The 24045-nt window shown below is 40.2% G+C and overlaps 1 protein-coding gene across 2 annotated transcripts in view; it reads right to left on the bottom strand.

Annotated features, from left to right (window-relative positions):
• Positions 1-24045, bottom strand: part of RGS8 (regulator of G protein signaling 8) — a 167657-nt gene that overhangs the window by 100073 nt on the left and 43539 nt on the right. The window contains exon 2 of one of the 2 annotated variants that reach the window (XM_058701571.1): positions 4601-4681. The exons of the other annotated variant lie outside the window; for it this stretch is intronic. Within the exon in view, the coding sequence (XP_058557554.1) occupies positions 4601-4603 (3 nt within the window). The 5' untranslated portion in view covers positions 4604-4681. The remainder of the gene's footprint in view (positions 1-4600; positions 4682-24045) is intronic. 2 annotated transcript variants of the gene reach the window in all.

Raw genomic sequence — 24045 nt, 5'->3', positions numbered from 1 at the left:
TCCACACTGGATAAATGGTGAAGACCATGAAAAGGAGAGACTAAGTCTACACTACATGAAACTACACGGCTGAGACAAAAAAAAAAAAAAAAAAAAAAATGCACCCACCCAGTTGTTTGGCCTGAGACTGGTCTTAAATTAATCATTTGAAGTTAATGTTTTAATCACTCAACTGAGATGCACTGGTCCACACAGACAGGAATCACCAAATTTACCAATAAGCCATCAAGAGCAGCTGAGGTCTCTCCATTGAATGTGCCACTTAAAAAAAAATACATTGCCCTGCCCTATGATGCTCACCTTAATGACTGCCACTGTCCCGTACATCTCCACACCATCATCATGGGGGGGAGGGGGGTTCTAAAATACAGATCTGATCACCTTACTCCATATTGACCACAGATGGACTTGAAACTCTTCCTGACCAGACCTCTTGCCTACTTTCCTGTTCTATCTCTCAACCCCTCCCCCACTGCCATGTTGTAGTCCTAAGAAGACATTCAAATACAGTAACTAGCAGTAATTTAAACACTACAAGCTGTTGCCTAGCAAGACTACCTCCCCCCACCCAACCCCACCCTACCCGGCCACCACATACACCTAAACCTTGACCCTCTCATTGCCTATCTGAAAACACCCATTTTTTTCTCCTTCTTTTTAGGATTACTTTTTAAACATTATTATTATTATTTTACTATTATAATCATCAGCATCATTATTATTACAGAAAAGTACACCAAAGATATAATAAATAAAAACAGAAAAAAGAAAATTAAAAAATATACATAATCCCATTACCCAGAGATAAAACCCTGTTAGCATTCTGGAATATTCCTTACAGTCTTCTCTATGTGCACATATAGAGACATTTTCCACCACACCAGTTTGACTTCTGAGACTTGACTCTAGTGCCACTTCCTGTAAGAAGATGCTTCTAACCTTTCCTCCCCCTCCTCCCACAAACTTAATCATGTTCGCTCCCACTCACCCTTCAGGTCGCCACTTAAATGTCACATCCTCAGACAGTCCTTTCCTGAACACCCAAAGCAAATGACATCACCCCAATTACTCTCTCTGGTAGCACAGTTCTTTTCTTTCATTGGATTATCTGAATTTATAACTGTATGTGTGTTTATACATTCATGTCTTTCCCACTAGACTGTAAGCCTCATGAGACTAGAGACCAGAGCTGGTAATGCTGATCACTGTACCCCCAAGCCTAAAACAGCATCTGTGTCATCAAACCCACAAGAAGTATGAAAAGCTAAGTAAATGGCAGCTCCCTTCTCCACACCCCCACAAACACCTTACCAATCTCTAACACAGAATTTATTCCATCCTACCAGTTACTCTACCACTAAACTATTTGCTCCTGGAAGACAAAGGCTATCTTTCCTCCTATGACGTATATTTACAACTGAAGTCGTAACTACCCCCCCCCATAACACAATACCCTGCACACGGCAGATTTCAGTTCTTCTGAATGATTGAAAAAGTGAATGAAGCAAGAGCCGTATGGGCAGGGCACCTGGTCAGCAATGCTCTTGGGTGACCCCATCTCTTACATAAATCTTTATTCCTGGCTTTTCTTAATAATGGTCTCCGTATGATGCCAAAATATAGCTGAAAAGTGAAACCATTGCTTTACGCTCCAGATGTCTCATTTTCAGAAGCCGAACATCCAAATGACTGGACACATGTGAACAACTCAGTATCTCTTCACCAAGCTGTCTGACATCTTGGCTCATTCAGAGTCTAGAGAGAAAACAAAATGAATGCTTTGCTCCTCCATCACCAATAAAACTAAATAAATATAACTAATTTTAATGGAAACTAAAATAAATAATTACTGTGATTAAAGCCCACATTTTCAGTGCACCATAATCTTTCTACACTCCAAAGAGCACTGGCTTGCATAAGAGACAACTGTTATGTGGGAATATCAGAGAGTGCAAATAAGAAAACCCAAGGAAGAGTAGCTTACATATCAATAATTTTATTATAGCACATAAGGGGGAAGTCTAGAGGTTGGCTAACTCAGCAGTTCAGCAGCGTTAACAAAGACCCGGTTCTTTCTACCTTTCTGCTCTGCCTTTCTTAAAAAATCATCTTCCTCCTAGTTTCAGAGTGGCATGAATAATTCCAGGTATCCCGTACACCACAAATAGCATCTTGCAGAGAAGAATGCACCTCTTTAAAGGAGTAAAGAAAACTTTAGCACACTTCCCCTCCCCAGCTGACTCCTTCTCAGGCCCTACAGACCAAGACTGGGCCATATGTCCATGCTTAACCCAATTATTGGAAAGGGCGATAATATGATCACAGCTGCTTCAGATCAGTGGTTTTTAAACTTTAACAGAGTCACCTAGAGGGTTTGTGAAAACACAGATTGCTGAGCTCTCCTCCCAGGGTTTTGGATTCCATAGATCTTTCTCGGTTGGGGCCTGAGAATATGCGTTTTTAACAAGGCCCCCAGTGATATCTATACCGCCCATCCTAGAACCACATTTTGAGAACTTCTGGCTTAGACCAATCATGATTTACCTACCAGGGATGGGGAGAGGGTCAAGCCTGTCAGGTATTATAGCTGCTTGAGAACTGTAGAGAATTGTGATTTTCTTTGCAAAGAAGCGGGTGGGTGGCTGTAGACTGGTCATATTGGAGTCCACCACAGTGAAACAGAATGATAATGGCTAGAATGTACTGAGAATTCACATGCATCAAAAACTGCCCTAAAAACAACATACATTATTTAATTCCCCCAAATAATCCTTTAAGGTAGGATTCACATCAGAAAACTGAGAGTCAGAAAGGCTGCATAAATTGTCCACAGTCATGCTGCTAATAAGTTCTACGGCCTGGATTTAAACGGAGATCTGTGTGACCCCCACCATGGCCCATGCTCTTAGATACGATGCAATTTAGGGACCCGAGTTTGAATTCTGGACCTGCCGCTCTTCCATGCCTCAGATCATAGAGGTTCTGGGGTCAAATATAAATGCCAGATTTCACTGTACAAATGATCATAGTTTGGTGGCAAATGAATGGTGTTTGGGGTCAGGCAGAAAATTAGGCCCAGTACTTGTGTGAGTTGACAGTCTTCATCTCTCCAACCTCAACTTCTTTCGACACACAATAAGCATGCTTAATGCTTGTCTCCTAGGAAAACTGGAGCAGATATGTGGTAAAACACCTTAGCTGTCCCTGGCACATAGTAGGCAATCACTCTGAGTAGCTCTCATTACTATTACTAACCTCTGACCTAGAACATTCATCTGTACAGAGTAGTTAGGAAGACCATATAAGCTCTGAGAAAATGCCTTGCGCATTTGTGTATTTTAATAACCTGCTGCATTATAGTTGCACACCGTTAAATGAGGGCCACACTATGTCCTGGTACAAGAAGGTGAAAATTATGCTGAGGTTGGGGCAGGCAGAGGGAGGGGAGAGGGGCAGAAAAGGCTACTGGAAACCTCAATAACTTCTGTATGGAAAATGTCAGGCCCATTTTTCCTCCTGAAATGAACAGCGTCTCCTTCTCTTTACATGCCAATGACTCTGAACTGAAATTGTTGAAACAGGATGACACCTCTAACCTCAGCACATGGATATAATCACCTCCCCAGCTCATTTCATCAACAACACCCAGAAGTAACCTGCAACACCCAGAACACCTGCAAGTAAAAGGTTTAAAAGTCTGTTGTTTCAGAGGTTCTGAAAGGCCTGCCCTGATGGACCACCCTAACTCAAAGAATGTCTCCCTACACCCGCACCCACTGTCACTCTTGATTCCCTTTCTGGTTGTATGTCTTCAGAGAATTTATCACTATCTGAAACCACCATGTTGGTTTACTTGTTAATTGTCTGCCTCTCCCGTGGGAAGGTGAACTCCAAGAAGGGAAAAAAATTGTCTGTCTTGTCACTGGTATGTTCTCAACCCTAGAACAGTCCCTGGTGTATAATACTTACTAATTAAATATGTGTTGAACGAATCATGATGGTGGCTATGATGTCAAAGACATCATCTAGGCTGACTAGAAAAGAGAAAATTGGTGGAACCAGATCGTAGCTGAGAGGATTAGTTCATGAGTACATGTTAAGCAGCACGGAATCTGGAACCCCAGAACAGTATGAGAAATTTGAGAGGGCTAAAGAAGAAAAACACTGCTTTATAGATGTTGTCATGACCCTATTTTACAGAAAGTCTTCTTTTTATAGTTTTAATCGCCATAGAATGGTATATTTTTTTTAAAGTAACCCAAATAAAACTGGGCCATCTTCTCCTCTCACCTTGAATCCAATCTCAACACTCTGATAAATCAAAAAACACTTGCATATTCACAAATCTGATCGTAAGATCAACAAATGGAAATGGGATGTTTTTATGGGAATCTGTAAGGGATTCAGTGGCGGGTGTGATACTTTTTATCCCCAATCAAAACTTCCTTAAAATTGCTTATACAAATGGTTTGTCCCCACCACCAACTCCCTCCAGTAGTTGCTGAGATCTTCCCACACTCCTTCAGGTTATTTCTTGTTTCCACAGCTCCTTAGTCCCTATCAATCCCAGATGTCTCATTATATCCAGCCACGTCCTCACCATGTCTGTTGCCTTCTGCACTCATCACCATAAGGGCCAGGAGCTGAGCAGCACCAAGTAGACTTCGAATCATTTTTCCCTCTATCACAGAAAGCAAAACCAGAAGATAAACTCTTTCTAATAATGTACTTATAAATAATAAATGCATTTTCACAAGTGATATCACAAAAATAAGAAGAAAACTAATGTAAATTCAGGAGATGGAGCAAGATACCTTGAAACCAGAAATATAAAATTTCTGAAATTTTCTACATCAAAAGGAAAAAACTTTTTTTATTTATATAGATTGGTAAAGGAAGAAACAAATAACATGCTGCAGAATAATCAAAATAAGTTCACTACATTTACACAATTTATGGTCCTTTTGTTAGTTGAGGGTATAAAATATGTCACATACTCTAACTGGATTGCTCACAAAATTGTTCTTTTCCTCCATGCTCCCAGTCTAATTTGACCACACCCTATTTTTTCCAGTCTGATTTATGTCACTTACCCTAGGTTCCAATCAGAGTATGCTAAATTGGTCTTAGTTTCTACGCTATTCATGTAATTTCTGCTTCTTCAGATGCTTCTCTTTTAAGTCATCTGATGGTTTTATCATTGCTGAAAATTTATCTAAAATATATTACTCATCATTTTGAATTTTTCCAAAAGATAAAATGAACCTGAAGAGAAAAAAGGCTTCTCTTCATTTTTCTTGTTTTTTCTTTCCTTTACTTCCTTTTGGGCCTTTGTGTTTCTATTTCAGAGTCCCAAAAGTTGCAAATAGGTTTTTGTGTAAATGAACCTAAGCCCAGATTATCACAGGAAAATAACTAGTCATAAAATAGCAGTGGCCTACATGGTGTAATCTGAGACTACTGAAAGTTCTTTCACAAAAATCTTCACTGACCTGCTTTATGACCTTAAATCTCTATTACGTAAAAGTATATCCTTTTAGGTAGAAGCTTTGCGTTTTCTGTTAAAATGAAACTACCCATGGGAGGGATAATAGCTCACTTCTCTGCTTGAAAATCATCCACTGATTTCCCCATTGGCCAACAAATAAATTTCAAGTTCTTCAGCTGGTCATCCAAAGCTCTCAGAGATGAGCTACCCGCCTTCTGAACATCACCCCCACACCCCCCAACTCAATACCCAACAGGACCCCTGCACTCACAGGCTCTGAGCATGCCCAGTGTATTCCTTTTTCTAGACCTTAGCTTATAATGTGCCCCAAGCATGCTGCCTGATTAGCCCAAATGTATGCTTATCAATAGCCTACCTTTAGCATTTGGTCTATATTTTACCTTGATTATAACTAATTTTTTTTTTAATCTTCCTGATTTAGTAAGGCCTTCTCTGGTTTAAAGAAATCCAATTTATTCATTCATTTAACAAATATTTATTTAGGGCTTGTCATGTCCCAAATTCTAGGGGTTGAGGATACAACAGAGAAAAAATAAGGAAAAGACAAACAGTTCCAGCTCAGTTAAGCAAAAACAGGGGAGTCTGGAAAGTCTTGGCTCATGTCACTGAAAAAACTAAATTTGGTTTCAGTCACAACTGGGTCTATGGATGTCATCAGAAAAAAATCTCTCTCTATCCCTCTGTCTCTGTCTCTTTATTTCCCCACCCCACCCCACCCCCAAACACTTATCTTAATTCTGCTTTCCTTGGATAGGCTTCACTCTCTGGCAGGATTTCTTCACAGAGATATAGAAATGGCCATGGCAGCCTTATGCTTGCATCATCCTTGAGGCAATAACGCCAAAGAAAAGAGACTGCTTCATTCCCAGGGAAAGGGTATTTTGGGGATCTGCTAAGACGAAGTTGAGCCAGGGACACATTTAGTTTGAGCTTATCTATGTGTCTATCAGTCACTTTTCCGTATATTTCAAGTCATTTCTAGCCACCCTGGTGTAGGAATGGTTTCTAGGAGGACTCTTATCACCCACTGTGCTAACTCATTCAGCTTTACAACACAAAGATGCAAGGCTAGAGTTCATATCATGACGTGAAACTGAGCAACACTGGAAGTATGTGGGAGTAGAGAAGCCATGTTTGAAGCTTACGAAGTCATAGTTAGTCTATGGAAAACTCTTATATTCACATACATATAAAATTGTAAGCAGAGAATTTGGTTTCGTTGATGTCTAGTCAAAATGTGCACTCCTTAACACACTGCATGTAATTATAAAATACCTTCCCCACCCTTTGATAGAGATGGGCAAAATCAAACATATCAGAATTGCTGTGGGTAGGGCACAAGCTTATGCCAGCACCACAGGTTTTGTGTATGAAGGTGCATGCTTTAAGCATCCCAATGTGCCATGTCTTAACACGTCTGTACCCCTCTTGCCCTGATCAAGAAAGTAAATCCAGGTAAAATGTTGCAAAATTGCCAAAAACACAGAAAAACGGCCCAAAGAAGTAAGTGTCTTTTCTACACACTTATTCATTGAAAAAGCAAATATAGCGTAAGAGTAATTTGGTTACATAATTGTATCTGTTATCCCTTGCTGCTTCACAGACTAACCTGCATTGGGTTGCTAGGGCTGCCATAACAAATTACCACAAACCAGGTGGGTTAAAACAACGAAAATGTATTCTCTCATAGCCCTGAAGGTCCTCAGGCCTCAGTTCCTTACCAAGCGGGCTTGGTTCCATAGCCGCCTCAGTTTCTTCATGACATGGAAGCTGGCTTCCTCCAGAGTAATGAGTGCCCTAGACAGGGAGAATATGAGCAAGGGAGGAAGAGAGAACCCAAGACAGAAACTGCAATCTTTTATAATCTAACGTCAAAAGTGACACATCATTACTTGTGCTACATGCTTTTGGTCCCACAGACCAACTCTGGAACAAGGTGGGAGAATACTACACAAAAGTGTGAAAACCAAGGGGCTGGGGTCCTCGAGGGCATCTTGGAGGCTGTCTCCCATAATAACAGTGCAGCTCAGTGTATCAGGACGGCAATTTTTAAATGTATCTAAATTGTTCCACTGTATGCCTTCATTTCAGATTAATTTTGCATTTTATTCAGAATTATTGATGATTCTCAATTGTAAAAGTATTATAGAAGTGTGCCATAAGGTTAATTACTAAAACAGACACCCAAATATAGCAGATGTTCACGATACCCCCCAGCAGGACTGCTGCTAACTTCTGTAGACTCAGACTGGATGTGTCCTAACACTTCTTTGTACACTTCCTAGACCAAAAAGAGCATTTGAACCTTTACAGTTTCAAAACTAGAGAGACCAACCTGTCAGCCAGCATAGCCATGAGAAGGAACACACACAAGGGGGACATGGTGATAGGAATTAGGGTGGGTGATAGGACAGGGATCCAAGAGCCACCTCCTACGAGGAGGAGGAGTAAGTGCTGGGGTAGCTATGGGATCCCCAGAGCGCTGGGAATGGGGAGAAGGACCCAAAAGTGAAACTTGGCAATATGTGCCACCATTGTATAGGACTGACTTTGTAAGGCTGGTGTTCTTGGTATTCTAGAGGTAGTGTGTTTTCTACTCAATTCTATGTCTTGAAATCCAGTAGGTTCAGCTACACAGTGGTGCCGGAGGTTAAGGTAATGTGACTTAATTACCCAGACATTCCCCACTCACAGGCAAAAAAAGAAATATCAGAGGAGCTTTAAAAATAAAATGTAACCCCACCAAAGCAGCAAAACATGAATGTTAACAACTCATGAGTAACATATGTGTGCATTTTATTTTTTTTTTAAATTTTTTTTTCAACGTTTTTTATTTTTATTTTTGGGACAGAGAGAGACAGAGCATGAACGGGGGAGGGGCAGAGAGAGAGGGAGACACAGAATCGGAAACAGGCTCCAGGCTCCGAGCCATCAGCCCAGAGCCTGACGCGGGGCTCGAACTCACCGCGAGATCGTGACCTGGCTGAAGTCGGACGCTTAACCGACTGCGCCACCCAGGCGCCCTATGTGTGCATTTTAAAGGTTGCACGTAAAGAAGATAGTTAATAAATTATGAACACCTAGACACAAGTAAACCAGCTGTCTCAGCTTCCACCACTCTATTAGCACTGCTTCCATTTCCTCTGGATCTTTAACATCTGGGCCCAAAACTCCTATCACTGGCTTCTCAGTAGCTTGCAGCTTGATGTTCTTAGTTAATTACAGTAAACTGGCAATGATTGCCCTTAGGAAAGAATTTCATTTGTGCCTATGTAGCGCTAATCCCAGAAAAGTCCTTAGGTTTCCAAACCTTCTCTGTTTTCAAGAAAACAGCTTTGAGTTTTACTAAGCTTTCTCTGCAGAATGCTTACAAGTATCCTCTGAGCAACCCCAGGTAACCCTCTTTTCATCTAGGGGAAGAGCTAGTTCTACGAAGCCCCCCAAACCCAATGCTGTGCTAACGTATCACTCCACTGAAATCTCCATTCCACCATACCCCTCCCTAGCAGCACTGGAAAGTAGTGCACCCAATGTTAAAGAAACTTTCATGTTGCCGCCACTTCTGTGGTTACTCTTCCAAAGCGAGAAGGAAGCTGGTGGTGGAACCCAGCCATAGCAGCCTGTGAGTTGTACCAGGTCCCTGGCCCCCAGGAACCCGACAGCCAGGCTTGAGGTTTTTGATGGAGGCTTTTGTTATCTTAGACCCTCCTAGCAGAAGCTGGCTTCTTGGCTTCCTGGGGCCATGTGCCCCCACCCCTGCATCCCCAACTTCCAGAGACTGGGGGAGTAAAAGGTGAACAACCCATCAGCTCCTCCCTCTCTCTCATTCCAGCACTCCCCACTCCATGCCAACAACTGATGATAAGAGCTAAGCATTTTTTTGGATGCTTACTTCATGTCAGGAACTCCATTTAAGCATTTTTCAGGTATCTCTTATGTAAGAGATGACACCTTGGTAAAGAGCACAGACTTGAGTCAGGATTGCCTGAGTTCAAGTCCTGCTCTCCCACTTCCTATCTGTGTGACCTTGGAAAAATTGCTTAATGTGAGTCTTAGCTTCTTCATCTGTAGGATGAGCTAATAAGACCCATAACTTAAGGGCTCACTAAGAGCATTATGTGAGTTAATATACAGAGAGAGTAGTAGAACAGTACAATTGAAGTATTGGCTACCAATAATATGTCTGGATTGAAGACATTTATGATAAATTGAGATTTTCATGATTTGGAGTTTTTCTCTTCATGGCATTTCAAGGAAGTAAAATTGACATTCTGCTTTTTACTTATTCTCCTAAAATGTGAAGAATTTCCAAACAGAACCTTTCCTTGAGAGACTCATGACCCAAATGGAATTAAATAACTAAAAACTAAATATAGTTTTATAGGCTATTTTGTTTGGTGTTATGAATTTTAGAACATTAAATAATTCTACAAAGATTAGAATTCTGATATTGTCTATTCCACATTTCTCTACTTTGTGTTATAATTAATCTTATAAATATTTGCAGACTCAGAAAGCATATGGGTCTATCTAAAGTAACCTAGCTAATGTATTCTTTTATTATGCATATTAACTGACATTCTTTCCCTATTTATTTATCTGAAATTTCTTATTAATTATTTTTATATTTATATATTATATACATTATATATTATATACTTATATAATATATCTCACAATCATATTAACTATTGCAGAATTTTACTCTTGCAAAAATAACGTTTATACTTCATCTAAGAGACTTAACTAAATAAAGAATATAAAGACTTTTCACTCCAAATTACATTTATCCAATATTTGAATGTTCCAGTATCCCAATACCCCAATATTGACAACAAATCCAAAAAACATGAAGTGTTCATTTTACAGGTATTGTTACACTTATATTTGATGATGGTAAATAAGCAATTACACAATCACTTCTCACACTCAACTTCAGAGATGTGAGAAATGATATTGTACTTAGTAGATATTCATCTATTAGGGCTTCAAAGACTAAGCCCAAACTAATGATGAATAGCATGTTCTGGCTAAATACCAAAGCCAAAGCCAAGCTTCAGTGTGTCTAATATATTAGAATAGTCTGCAGCCATGACGAGTGATAGTTTAAAAAATAAAGATATGGGGAAATGCTCAAGATAGCACTAAGTACATAAGAAAATGGGGCACAGAATTATATAAATAATATGTTTCAAATCATTTCCATATGGACTCTTCAAATCCTGAAGACTAGAGACCCACTCTAGATAGCACAGGTAAAAGAAGTTTGACATAAGGATAGACACTGTATGTTATGGATAATGTCAATGAAATCCAAGAGCCAAGACTTAATGGAACTAATAAAGAGGGGAAAAAATAGAGGAAGGATAAGTGTGCTAAATTCTTCGTCTAACATACTGGGTTATCAATGTCTAAAGTTGATTGAACAAGAAATGGAGATTTGAGGAAAATTTTTTTAAAGACTGAAAACAGGAAACCAACAGAACAAACAATTGCATTAAAAATTAGAAGGGGAATGGGGCGCCTGGGTAGCTCAATTGGTTAAGTGTTCAACTTGGGCTCAGATCATGATCTCGTGGTTCATGGGTTCAAGCCCCATGTCAGGCTCTGTGCTGACAGCTCAGAGCCTAGAGCCTGCTTTGGATTCTGTGTCTCCCTCTCTCTCCGCCCCTCCCCAACTCACGCTCTGCCTCTGTCTCTGTCTGTCTCTCTCTCAAAAATAAATAAACACTTACAGCAGCACTATCAACAATAGCCAAAGTATGGAAAGAGCCCAAATGTCCATCGCTGGATGAATGGATAAAGAAGATGTGGTATATATATACAATGGAGTATTACTTGGCAATCAAAAAGAATGAAATCTTGCCATTTGCAACTATGTGGATGGAACTAGAGGGTATTATGCTAAGCAAAATTAGTCAGAGAAAGACAAATACCATATGACTTCACTCATGTGAGGACTTTAAGATACAAAACAGATGAACATAAGGGAAGCAAAAATAATATAAAAACAGGGAGGGGGACAAAACATAGGAGACGCTTAAATATGGAGAACAAACAGAGGGTTATTGGAGGGATTGTGGGAGGGGGGATGGGCTAAATGGGTAAGGGGCATTAAGGAATCTACTCCTGAAACCACTGTGGCACTATATGCTAACTAACTTGGATGTAAATTTTAAAAAGTTAATTAAAGGGGTTCCTGGGTGGCTCAGTCGGTTTGGCATCCAACTTTGGCTTAGGTCATGATCTCGCTGTCTGTGGGTTCTAGCCCCGCGTTGGGCTCTGTGCTGACAGCTCGGAGCCTGGAGCCTGTTTCAAATTCTGTGTCTCCCTCTCTCTCTGCTCCTCCCCCACTCATGCTCTCTCTCTCTCTCTCCCTCTGTCAAAAATAAAAAAAATAAACATTAAAAATTTTTTAATTGATTAAATTTTTAAAAAAGAAGTAAGAGAAAAAAGCAAATAAATAAACATTAAAAAATAGAAGGGGAAGAGGAGAATAGTGCAATACTCATGTCTGATGGGGCAATCAATAGATCTATCTTAAAATAATCGAACAAAAATTACGCAGGACAGGGGTGTCTGGGTTGCTGAGTAGGTTGAGTATCTGACTCTTGATCTCGGCTCAGATCATGAACTTATGGTTCCTGAGTTTGAGCCCCACGTTGGGCTCCATGCTGGAGGTGCAGAGCCCACTTGGGATTCTCTCTCTTCTCTCTCAAAAATAAATAAACATTTTTAAAACATGACACAGGACAAGTATACTACTTAGAAATGAAGGTAACTACCAAAAACACTAAAAACAAAACCACTTAAAGATGGTTGCCTCTGGTGAGTGGGTATGTGGTAAAGCAGATACTATTGCTTCTTTTAAATGCTCTCTACGTGATCTTTTTCAATTCAAGGTTCGTGTATTACCTGAATAAACATTTTTTAATGAAATGGCAGACTGTTTAGAGACATTATCTCCCTAGAATGTGTACACCTGCATGGATGATGAAGATGTTGGCTTGTATGCAACTTCTTCCGGAATACCTGGAGGTGAAAGAGAGTGGCCTGGGTTGGTGAAGTCCTGACAGAGGTTTCTTCCATATCCATCCACTATGCTCCCTTCTACCGGCTCTGTCAGTTCTGATCATTGGCAAAAGTGGGAAACTTCCATTTTTATTCAAAAATCACATCCTTTCCTTACGCCAAAGACAGCACAGTGAAATTGTTTCTAATTTACATTTTGAAACTCCCTCACATAATAATTCATTATCCTATGAAAATGTGCATTATTCTATAAATGTGAACGGCTTCAAAAGGCAAAGCATTAGTAAAAAAAAAAAAATGTAATGTCCTTCCTTGCCACCTAAGCCAAATCCTGATAAAGCTACATTAGCCTACTGATTAGTAATTTTTGCACATTAAAAATTTTATATAGATTTGATAAGATTTTCAACTTTTGTTTAATGAATATTTAATTCAGAAAGCCACGAAATAATAGGTAATTATAGCTCTACAAGAACACATATTGACATGTAGTTTAAGAGACTGTGAAAGGTTCCTTGTGCTTGCAGTGAGTTTATAATTTAAACACAAAGAAAAATTTTAAGGTTGCCAATCAAATATTCATCAGCAGAAAGAATGCACGGAGGATCTCACTTCCTCAGGGCACGTATGCAAAGGAGATACTAAAAATAACATAGGTACAGGTTTGGCAGACCTTGTTTAGGCAAAATTCCAAACACATCCAAAAAGAGCTGATGAAAAAAGTTTCCCTAGCTTGGAAGCAGAGGCAATGGCATATAAGGGTCAGGTTTGGAAAAGATGGTGGAGGGAATAAGCAAAGGGCCTTAGAGGCAGAAACAAATGGGCAAGCCCAAGAATTTTATTTGAATTTTATTTCCCCACCATTTCTTTTAATCTTTTTCTTAAACCTTTTTTTTTTTTAATGTTTATTTACTTTTTGAAGGAGAGAGAGAGAGAGAGAGAGCGAGCATGAGCAGGGGAGGGGCAGAGAGAGAGAGGGAGACACAGAATCCAAAGCAGGTTCCAGGCTTTGAGCTGTCAGCAAAGAGACCGATGTGGAGCTCAAACTCACAAGCTGTGAGATAATGACCTGAGCTGAAGTCGGACACTTAACTGACTGAGCCACCCAGGTGCCCCACTTTCAATCTTTTTCTTAACATGAGCTATCCTCTAATATCTTTAGTCCTGACTCACAATGAGACTCAGGTCCCTCTTGCTGTCCCTAAGAAACTCAGTGATTCTAATGCATAGGGACTTAATGGGTTCTCTCTCCTGGGGCTTGGTGGGGGTGGGGGGGAATTACATTTTAAGGGCCCACACAAGTTTAAAACACATATGCCTTATCATTCTAACAGATGATCACCTTTTCTTGCAAAGATTTGCCAGGTTTAAAAAAAAAGAAAATTTTAGGGGCACCTGAGTGGCTCAGTCAGTTAAGCATCCGATTCTTGATTTCAACTCAGGTCATTATATCACAGTTCATGAGATCAAGCCTCGCATCAAGCTCTGTGCTCACAGCATGGAGCCTGCTTGGAATTCTCTCTCTCCCTCTCTCTGCTCCTCCCCCACTTGCTCACACAAACTCTCTGTCTCCAAATAAATAAGCATTTAAAAATTTTTAAAAAGAAAATTTTAGAGTCCTTCTAGCAACTCACCTCCTACCTTGTAGAGAAAGTCCCTAGGCCAGTAGACCTCAAATTCTAACACACTTAAGAATTTTCTGGAATACTCCAACTGACTGGTCTCATTCCCTGATATTCTGAGATTCTGAGTCAGCCCCAGAAAGCTATATTTTTAACCAGCATTACAAACCATCCCCTGGCCCACATTTAAAATGTGTGCATTGCACTAGAAGACTGCAGGGTTACAGAAATCTTCACTTCCCTCTGTTGCAGGGAAATCCACCAGGGCAGGTTTTCTGAGAATTTTCTCCAACCTGCATTCTATATTCTTGTCCTCACCCATGACTTGCTTCTGAAAATTATCAAGAATCCTTAATTGTCCTTCCTTCCCAAGCATGGACATGGGCACTAATCTGCCTGCTACCTGGTAGCTCCTACAACGCTCACTCAGAAGCATCTGCAGCCCCTGAAGATTTACGCAGAAACTAGCTCAGTACTCCTGCACCTTCAGCCCTCACAAACCTAGCCGTGCAAAGAGACCTGCTCCACTCTGGTATTTTTAATTTCTCCAATTAACTGCCTGTTGGTTGACTGACTGGCAGTTGGATTCCTTCCTGTTTCTTGTTTACCTGATACTATAAAATAATTCCTCTTTGCCTATTCCGCAAGCTTTGTGTCACCCATGTGAGTCCATCCTGCCCCCAAGGAAATAGGATAAACCCTCCAACTATAGTTAAAACATTTCCTTAGAGCTACAAAAGTTGGGAAAGTCTTTTTCTAAATCAAGATTCTTGCAATCACTGCTGAAAAAAATGTCTCAATCTGCTTTTTTTTTCATAGGCTAATCCCAATTAAAGCAACATTACTCAGCCTCAACATTACAATGAGCACAAACACAACAACTGAAACCATGCTGCAGTCCTCAGCAAGGAAAGGGTTACTCTGGTGGTCTAACATAATCTCGAGGTTGAGGGGTTATGGTTTAAATGAAAATAAAGTTCAAAAACCCTCACAGAGTACTTGGGAATGTCCTTAGACCTCCAGGGTTCTACAGATCACAGTTTGAAAAACACTAGTATAATAGAAAGAATTCTTGTCCCTGCCACTTGTTACCTATGTGACCTTGTTTGTGGTACCTAATCTCTCTGAGTCTCACTTATAACTAAAGAATGCTCAGGAAAAGGCTACAGTATGGAGGATGGATTGCACTGGGAGAGACTGAAGTCTCCAAGACCAGATGGAAAGTTATTGCAATGGCCCAGGTATGGCAGGTAACGAATGGGACTAGGGTACTTGCAGTGGGAATGAAAGGGGTATTTACAACTTTAGAAAGGCTAATTTCGAAAGAACCAATATCAGTGACCAACTGGGTATTTTCCCCAACTATGCTCCCAAGATGTTGTTTGGTGTTCTGTGAAAACTATGATTCTATCTTCCAAGAAAATATGGGAAACTTTGCTATAAGGTAAGCAGAACAATCCTCACCTAGCTTATTCCAGAATAATATTTGCTAGATCCACAACTACTAACCCAATGAAATTAGAAATGAAAGTCTGTTTTAGTTCCCTCTCTAAGGGAACTCTCCCTTTCTCTCCTTCTCTCTCTCCCTCCTCCTTCTTTTCCCCTACACACACACACACACACACACACACACACACACACACACACACACACACACTCTTACTCAGCACTATAGCAGTACTCAGACTGTCTTTAGTGTACTGAATCTTCTTGGCTGCTACAATCCCAATGAATGCCTCAATCAGAACCTGTCCAAAAACAGGTATTAAATGATTATTTCTTGAATGAATAAATGAACAATGAGCATATAAGGAAACAACTAGATAGATGAATTTTAAGAGCCTGGGAAGTATGTATAACATTCACTCCAAATCCTCTTCCCTGATGGTTAATGTTAAAATTTCAACATTAGAATTTAAATCCTAGGGTGCCTGGGTGGCTCAGTCCATTAAGCATCAGACTATGGCTCAGGTCATGATCTTACGGTTTGTGAGCTTGAGCCCCGCATCGGGCTCTGTGCTGACAGCTCAGTACCTGGAGCCTCCTTCAGATTCTGTGTCTCCCTCTCCCTTTGTTCCTCCCCTGCTCGTGCTCTGTTTCTCTGTGTCTCTCAAAATTAATAAACATTAAAAAAAAATAAAAAGTTTAAGTCCTTTGGCCAAAATCTCTCAGGAGAAGATACGGCTTCAGCAAAAGATTTTTCAGATGGTCATTGTAAAGCACTTGGGCTAGAAATAGTTTTGTCATTAGGAACTGAATGTTATATGTTGGTAATGATTGACTAATAGGAACGTGCTATTATGGAATAAGGAATGGCTGATTGAGTAGAAGCTCCTGGAAGATTCTTTCAAGGCAAAAGTAAGATAGTGGCCACAGTAAAAAGAATCAAGAGTCCTTCACCCTGGCAACTCCAAAGATGATTTCTTGTGGCACATGCCTCAGGTAGAGTCCTGGCTACAAAGACAAATGTTATTGTGGCTTCACAGAAATCACAAAGTGAAGCCATCACAGCTTAATACAACCAAGTTGAAAAGTCACTTTAGGAAATTAAAATATCCAATGAATGAAACATATAGGAAACCTGAACACAGAAGCAAATGTATCTCATGGTTCCATAGCCTGCTCTGACAAAGGATTTCAATGTCAAAAGTGTGAGTGAGGTGAATCAATTTCACAACAGAGGATATAAGGATATCTGAATGCTATATTTATAGGTAGTGACTCCTCATAGTACCTGATACATGTGTTATACAGGGTTTTCTGTTAATTAAATCTCAATGCAATTTTGTGGCAATTTTATTTGTTCTTTGTTTTAGATACTCCCAAGTGTGTTGGGTAAGAAGTGATATGCCATGCTCAAGGGGTGCCTGGCTGGCTCAATTCGTAGAACATGTGACTCCTGATCTTGGGGTTGTGAGTTTAAGCCCCATGTTGGGTATAGATATTGTTTTAAAAAAATGAAGTCTTGAAAGGAAGGAAGGAAGGAAGGAAGGAAGGAAGGAAGGAAGGAAGGAAGGAAGGAAGGAAAAAGAAAAGAACCATGCTCAAAATTCCAGGAAATTAATTACCTAGGAGAATTCATGAAAGATTGCAGAAGTATGATGCTGCATTTTTTTTAAGTTTATCTACTTTGAGAAAGAGAGCAAGCAGAGGGAGCAGAGAGACAGGGGAGAGAGTGAATCCCAAGCAGGCTCTGCAGGTCAGCACAGAGCCCGATGTGGGGCTGGAACCCACAAACCATGAGATCATGACCTGAGCTGAAATCAAGAGTCAGACGCTTAACTGACTGAGCCACCCAGGTGCCCCTATGATGCTGCATTTTTATATCCATTTGCTATATATTTATTGACTTTGATGAATGTTAGAACTTGCAAGCTGACACAGGGTATCAGGTATCAAAATCCTAAGGAATTTTGGCAGGGTAGGATAAATGGAGCCAGCAGGTAGGAGCTAAGCTAGGACTGGGATTTGGGCCCAGATGCAAGTATGGCCAGGACAGGACTGGGACAGTACACTGGAGTGACTCACCCATTTCTCAAATCTCAAGCCACACTGGAGCACAAGGAGACAGGGACAGCTTGAGGATTGAGGAGGCAAAGCAAATACAGCTAAGGACCAGGGTTCAAGGTAAAAAAAAAAAAAAAAAGTAATGAAGAAAGATTCAGGCATATCCACCTCCAGTACCAAGTGCTCATCTATACTGTCTAATAAAATTAGGAATATATGTAGACACAACATCAACAGACTAAACAGAGGCTCTTGACGTCAGTATTCTGTTTAATGGCATGGCCAAAACAAAAGACACAGCTTGGATGCCAAAATTATTTATTTCGGCTTCCGATCTGGGTAAACAAGAAGCAGGTCAGTCACAATATGATCTAACACTCTACATTCATAGATGGGCGATGACTGACTGGAAGCTGAATAACTCAATTATAATGATGATGGTTACGATTCTCAGAGCCCAGTGTTATGAGATCTGCAGCAAAAAGAGCTTTATGAAGTCCAATCATCCCACTTGAGAAGAGGATAATACTCGCCAGATAAAAAGATTAGAAGATTCGCATCAATAAGCCAAAGAAAAAAATAACTGAAGGAATCTTGGGCTTGTTACAAACATATTTTCAATATCCTGATACTCCTTTATTCTTCTTTGACTTTGTAGTTGATCCAAATACTTTTCTATGCATTTTTATGTTGTTTCATTATAAGGTATGGTTTTGTAAGAATTAGGCTTGACCAAGATGATCTTTCCATAATAGAATCTACTAATATTAACTAAGGAGGTAAGGGAATTGACCTAAATACCCAAGTTAGGAACCAAAGAGCCAGAATTTTGTACTGTCAGCACTGAGAGGATGTTGGGAAATCCAGAGCACATGACCATTTAGTGTCAAGTCAACAAAAAGTTGTGATTTACTGCAAGTTGAACTTAGTATTTTCTAAGGCAACTGTGTCCACGGAAATATGTGAACCACTAATATGCTAATATGAGTAGCACTAATATGCTAATATGTAAATTTAAATTTTCAAGTAGCCATATTAAAACAGGTAAAAAGAAACAGGTGAAATTAATTTGTATAGTATATTTTAATGCAATAGAGCCAACGGTATTATCATTTCAACATATATTCAATATTTTAAAATTATTAATAGTATACATCCTCTTTTGTTATACTAAGTGTTGAAATTCGATGTATATTTTACACTAACAACACATTTCAATTCAGACTAGCTCCATTTCAAGTGCTCAACAGCCCCATGTGGCTAGTGGCTACTACCCAGGGCAACAGATCCTAAGAGATCCTAAGATCCTAAGATCTCATATGGGTAGTGAAATTCAAATAGGCAAAAGCACTTACTGAATATATCATCTGATGAATCAAATGCCCCAAAACATCAAACTGTTCTAACATATATGTATTACATTATTTATAGAACATTATAATCATCTGTAACTAAAGAAAAGTCACTGCTATATATTTTTTAAAAGAAAATAAAGTGGGTTTTTTTTCATCTCCAATAAAATTTATTTATCAGTTAATTTTTGAGGTAAAATGCTTCAACCCAACAGAATTTGAAAACAAATGCTTTGGGATAACAAGGGTCATTTACAATTCTGAAAAAAAAATCTCAGCAAAATTTGATGAGCTCAGGGTGAAAGAGAAGGAAGAGGGAAAGAGAAGGAAGGAGGGGACAGGAGGGCACTATGCCACTGACAGAGGACCCAGTTGGGGGGAGGTGGGAGGGCGCTTTGTCTCCACTGCATTTTTACCAAGAACCAGTCCTGATATTGAATAAATTTATGCCTCTATACAGCTCCACTGCACCAGTATGCAACTACTTATTCCTCTGGTTCTCTCTTTTCTACATTCATAAGACACACCTTGTAAGGGCGTGGCTCACCTATTCACTCTGATCAGCTTCATGACTGATACTGACCACCAGCACCTCCCCGACATAAAGGAATCAGCAGTGACCTACAAAGGGCCTTTCTGCCCTCAAAATACCTCCTTCAGTTCCCACTGTGATGCCTGAAATCTACAAAGAGCTTTCCCTTGGGTTAGGAGAGTGTTTCCCAAAGTTCAATCATTTGATTATGTCTGTCATATCATTATTTATTATATTTTCCTTAAATCTATATTTTTTATTTGTATATTAATATATAATATTATATATTATATTTTCTTTAAATTAACTTTTTTTTATAAAAATACATTCATTGAAGAAACTCTATCACTCCCAAAAAAGTAAAACCTATACAATTTGCCGTAAATACTCTAAAGATAACTAAACGACTATTAACATTTTAAGTGGTCATACACGTAACAACTGAAATTCTTTTGCCTCTCACCAGTGGTAAAATTATCACTAATTAAGAACTACTGAGTTAAATATTTCCAAATACTTAAGAAGGCGACTGTGAAAACGCAAATATCATAGAACAGGTGTGTCGCATTCACAAACAGCTACGAAAACTGCTTGAGGTGGGAAAAGGGTTTAGGTTAGCGTTCTCATCTTTATTGTGCATAGGAATCACCTGGGAAGCTTATTAAAAATATAGGTTTCTGGGTCCCACACCAGATTTCATAGATTTAGCAAAACTGGGTTGGGCCTAAATATCTGCATTTTCATCAAGCTCTTCAGGTGATTAGGATTTAGCTGGTCAGCAAATGATGCTTCAAGAAGCCTAGCACAGAGCACTATGACCCAGTAAGAGATGTGAAGCTATGTCATGGATTATAATGCCCTGGGATAGTAGCAGGACGCCAGTACAGAAGAGATGCATGGAGAGAGAGGAGGGATCTGAACATCAGCTCCATCAATTCCACTGTTTTGTGGAAGGTATCCTTCCAGAGGAACAGAGCTAAATGCAAACAGTCTACCTGCTTCAGCATAAACCCAGCAACAAAACTGCTTCCATATATCAAAAGTACTTGTATATATCAGTCCTACACAGAATCTTTCTATGGATGTCTTGTTTTTCTCCTCTTTCAGAAAAGATAAAGGTCATGTGTTTATTATGCTTAGAGTACTGGGAATCCATATAAAACTTCCAGTTGATCTTGAAAGTCTATATGAAAGATACGAGATTTTAGGTTGGTGTAAAAAAAAGAGGGGTAGAGATTATGTGATCGGACTCTTCCCAGCAAAGCAGGGTGAATCAAAATGGATTCTACAGGAAATTATGTCATTCCTAACAAGAGCTCTCCAGGTAAACGCCGCCGCAGCAAACGAACCAAGTGAGAAGCAGAAAAACACTCAGCAGAGGCCTGTCTGCAATTTGAGATGCTTTCTGGTTTCCCCCTTATCTCACACCAAATACTGTACAGCTTGCTGTGTGGGAAGCTTCTGAGACGGCCCCCAGTGATCCCTGCCTCCTGGTATTCATGCCCTCCTATAATCCCCTCCCCTGCTGTGTGGGCCGAACCTTAGTAGTTAGCTTCTAATTTGTAAAATATAGCAGAGGTGTTGGGATAGTATACTTGTGTTTCAGTTCTACAGCCATGACTTCCTTCTTGCTCACACTCTGTCTTGCTTGCCGTGTCCGATGAAACAAACTACCACGCTGTGGACGCCCTGTGAGGAGGCCCATATGGCAAGGGGCTGAGGACAGTATATTAGTTCCTGTGGCTGCTGTAACAGCTTACCACGGACTTGGTGGCTTCAAACAACAGAAATGTGTTCTCTCAGTTCTGGAGGCCAGAAGTCTGGGATATGATCAAGGGTCAGCGAGGCTGTGCTTCCTCTGGAGACTCTAGAGGAGAATCTGTTCCCGCCTCTTCCAACTTCTGGTGGCCACCAGCATCCCTTGATTTGGGCCTCTGTCATTCCAGTCACTGGCTCTGTGGTCACACTACCTCTTCCTCTTCTGTGTCTAATCTCCCTCTGTGTCTCTCTAATACTTCTGATGGCAGTTAGGGCCCACCCAGATAGTCCAGGATAATCTCCTCATCTCAGAAGCCTGAATCTCATCATGTAAAGCTTTACCATAAGGTAAATCTTACGCTATGTGTATTTTACCACAATTAAAAATTGTTTTTTAATTTTTAAGGTAATGTTCCCAGATTTCAGAGATTAGGACCTCATAACATTGGGGGCCACCAGTCAGCCCACTATAGGTTGTCCCTAGCCAACAACCAGGAGGGAACTGAGGCCCAGATCAACAGTAAGCAAGGAACTCTGTCCTGGTAACAAACACATGAGCGAGCTCAGAAGCCAGTCCTTCTCCGGTTGAGTCTTGAGATGACTACCCAGCTGAAGCCCTGAGTAGAGCCTGTGAGAGACCCTGAGCCAAAGAACATGGCCATGCATAGATTCCTGACTTAACTGTGAGATAAATACTTTTGTAAGCAACTGTGTTCAGGAGTTATTTGCTACCCAGCAGTAGATAACCAACAGTTGGGGCGCCTGGGTGGCGCAGTCGGTTAAGCGTCCGACTTCAGCCAGGTCACGATCTCACGGTCCGTGAGTTCGAGCCCCGCGTCGGGCTCTGGGCTGATAGCTCGGAGCCTGGAGCCTGTTTCCGATTCTGTGTCTCCCTCTCTCTCTGCCCCTCCCCCGTTCATGCTCTGTCTCTCTCTGTCCCAAAAATAAATAAAAAACGTTGGATAACCAACAGTTGCTTTGTCAAGGCTCATAAAATGGCAATTTATTACATTGTATTCACATCTATTTAAGATGACAAGCCAAAACCATTTTATTAATGGAGGCAAACTGATATTGTGACAAGAGCAAAAGCCATAGATTTAGAAAAAGCCCACTTACTGCATGACCTTGAACTTCCCTGGGACTTTGTTTCCACTTGAGGTAGGTGGTGATAACAATACTTTCCTAATGGTGTTGCTGATAATGTTTAATGACATATGTAAAGCATCTATTTCAGGATCTGGCACATAGTAAGTGCTCAACAAGTAGTAGCTTATACTACTTCTATATGCCTTAAGAAAATATTTTTTTTTCAAAATAAAAATAAATATATTTTAGACTTCTCATCCTAGATTCTTTAATGAAATTATAGTTTCTCAAGGCCAGTTATTTAGCGTTACTTGAAAAAAGAAAAAAAGAATCTAACATCTCCTGTGATGGACTCACCCAATTCCATGGGCCATGGGCCAGCTATACTATGGGCACCCTTTTTATGGCCAATCCTTTTTGAAACATCAAAAGAAGTTAATATAAAGGACACCTGGGTAGCTTAGTTGGTTAAGTGTCCAACTCTCATCTCATGGTTCATGAGATCAAGCCCTGCATCCGGTTCTGCCTCACAGCACGGAGCCTGCTTGGGATTCTCTCTCTCCCTCTCTCTCTGCCTCTCCCCCACTCATTTTCCCTCTCTCTCTCAAAATAAATAAATAAACAGTTTTTTAAAAGTAGTTAATATAAAATATGGAATCAAGAAATGAGGGAATAAAGAAATCAAGATGAAATTCTTTTGCTGGAGTCAGTGAACATTTATTGACAGAAAGAGGGAGAGAGATGATGCAAGCACTCAAGAGTAAATAAAAGACCTTGAAACCAAGGATGAGTCTGGGAAACCAGTTCAGGGATGGATGGCCATTCAATTCAGGCAGCTGAGGCAGAATGAAGAGGCTGTAATATCACTTGGAGAGCCAGGGAGACAGTTTTAGAAGCATTTTGTTGGGCAAGAGGCTGAAGGTTAATGGCAAGGACACTAAAAGATGTGAAAGCTGGAGAATTAAGAGAACATTCTCTGTCTTTCATGGAAGGTTTGATCTGGAGTCTCATCCCTGAACCTGATAAACACTTAACCTCTGGTCTTTCCTCATCCCTGAAATCGGGGATCATCCTGGATCGTCTCCCAGGTCCCTTCTAGCTGACACTCATGGCTTCTGCCCGGGTGAAAATGGATTATTCTGCCACATGTGTGCTGGACAATACTCAGCTTTCAGGTGAACAATGAAATACGCTGGTCAGAGTCAGCTGCTGTTTTGCTTCTCTATCTGCTCTCTCTCTCGTGTCAGTATGTTATTCCTCTTTAGGAAGAGAACCAGTGCTTAATACACAAGAGTAAAGCACCTGAAAGATGGCTTTCCAAGGGGGTTCTGCATAGTCTGGTAAGACAATTTATCTTCTCCCTGTGCTGACAGAAATAGTCACTGGGGCAGCTGACATTGAGTACTGAGATGAAGGAACTGATGTGCTTTGGATGGGGGTATTAAGTCACTGGCAATCATACATACACATACATTTTCTGGAATTTATGAAGAATTAGGTTTCCATTTAAAGAAGAAAAGAAAAAAAAAACAAAAAGAACAAGCTAAACTGTTTTTTCCTTTTCCAAGGTATTTTATATTTACTGGCTTTTTATTGCGCCAGAGATTACTATGAATGGGAAAAGGCGGTGCTGAGAATTTCTTT

Source organism: Neofelis nebulosa, chromosome 15 (assembly GCF_028018385.1).
Source record: "Neofelis nebulosa isolate mNeoNeb1 chromosome 15, mNeoNeb1.pri, whole genome shotgun sequence".
Taxonomy (NCBI): domain Eukaryota; kingdom Metazoa; phylum Chordata; class Mammalia; order Carnivora; family Felidae; genus Neofelis; species Neofelis nebulosa.
The sequence above is the reverse complement of the archived record's forward strand: the minus strand, read 5'-3'. Positions and strand labels throughout refer to the sequence as shown.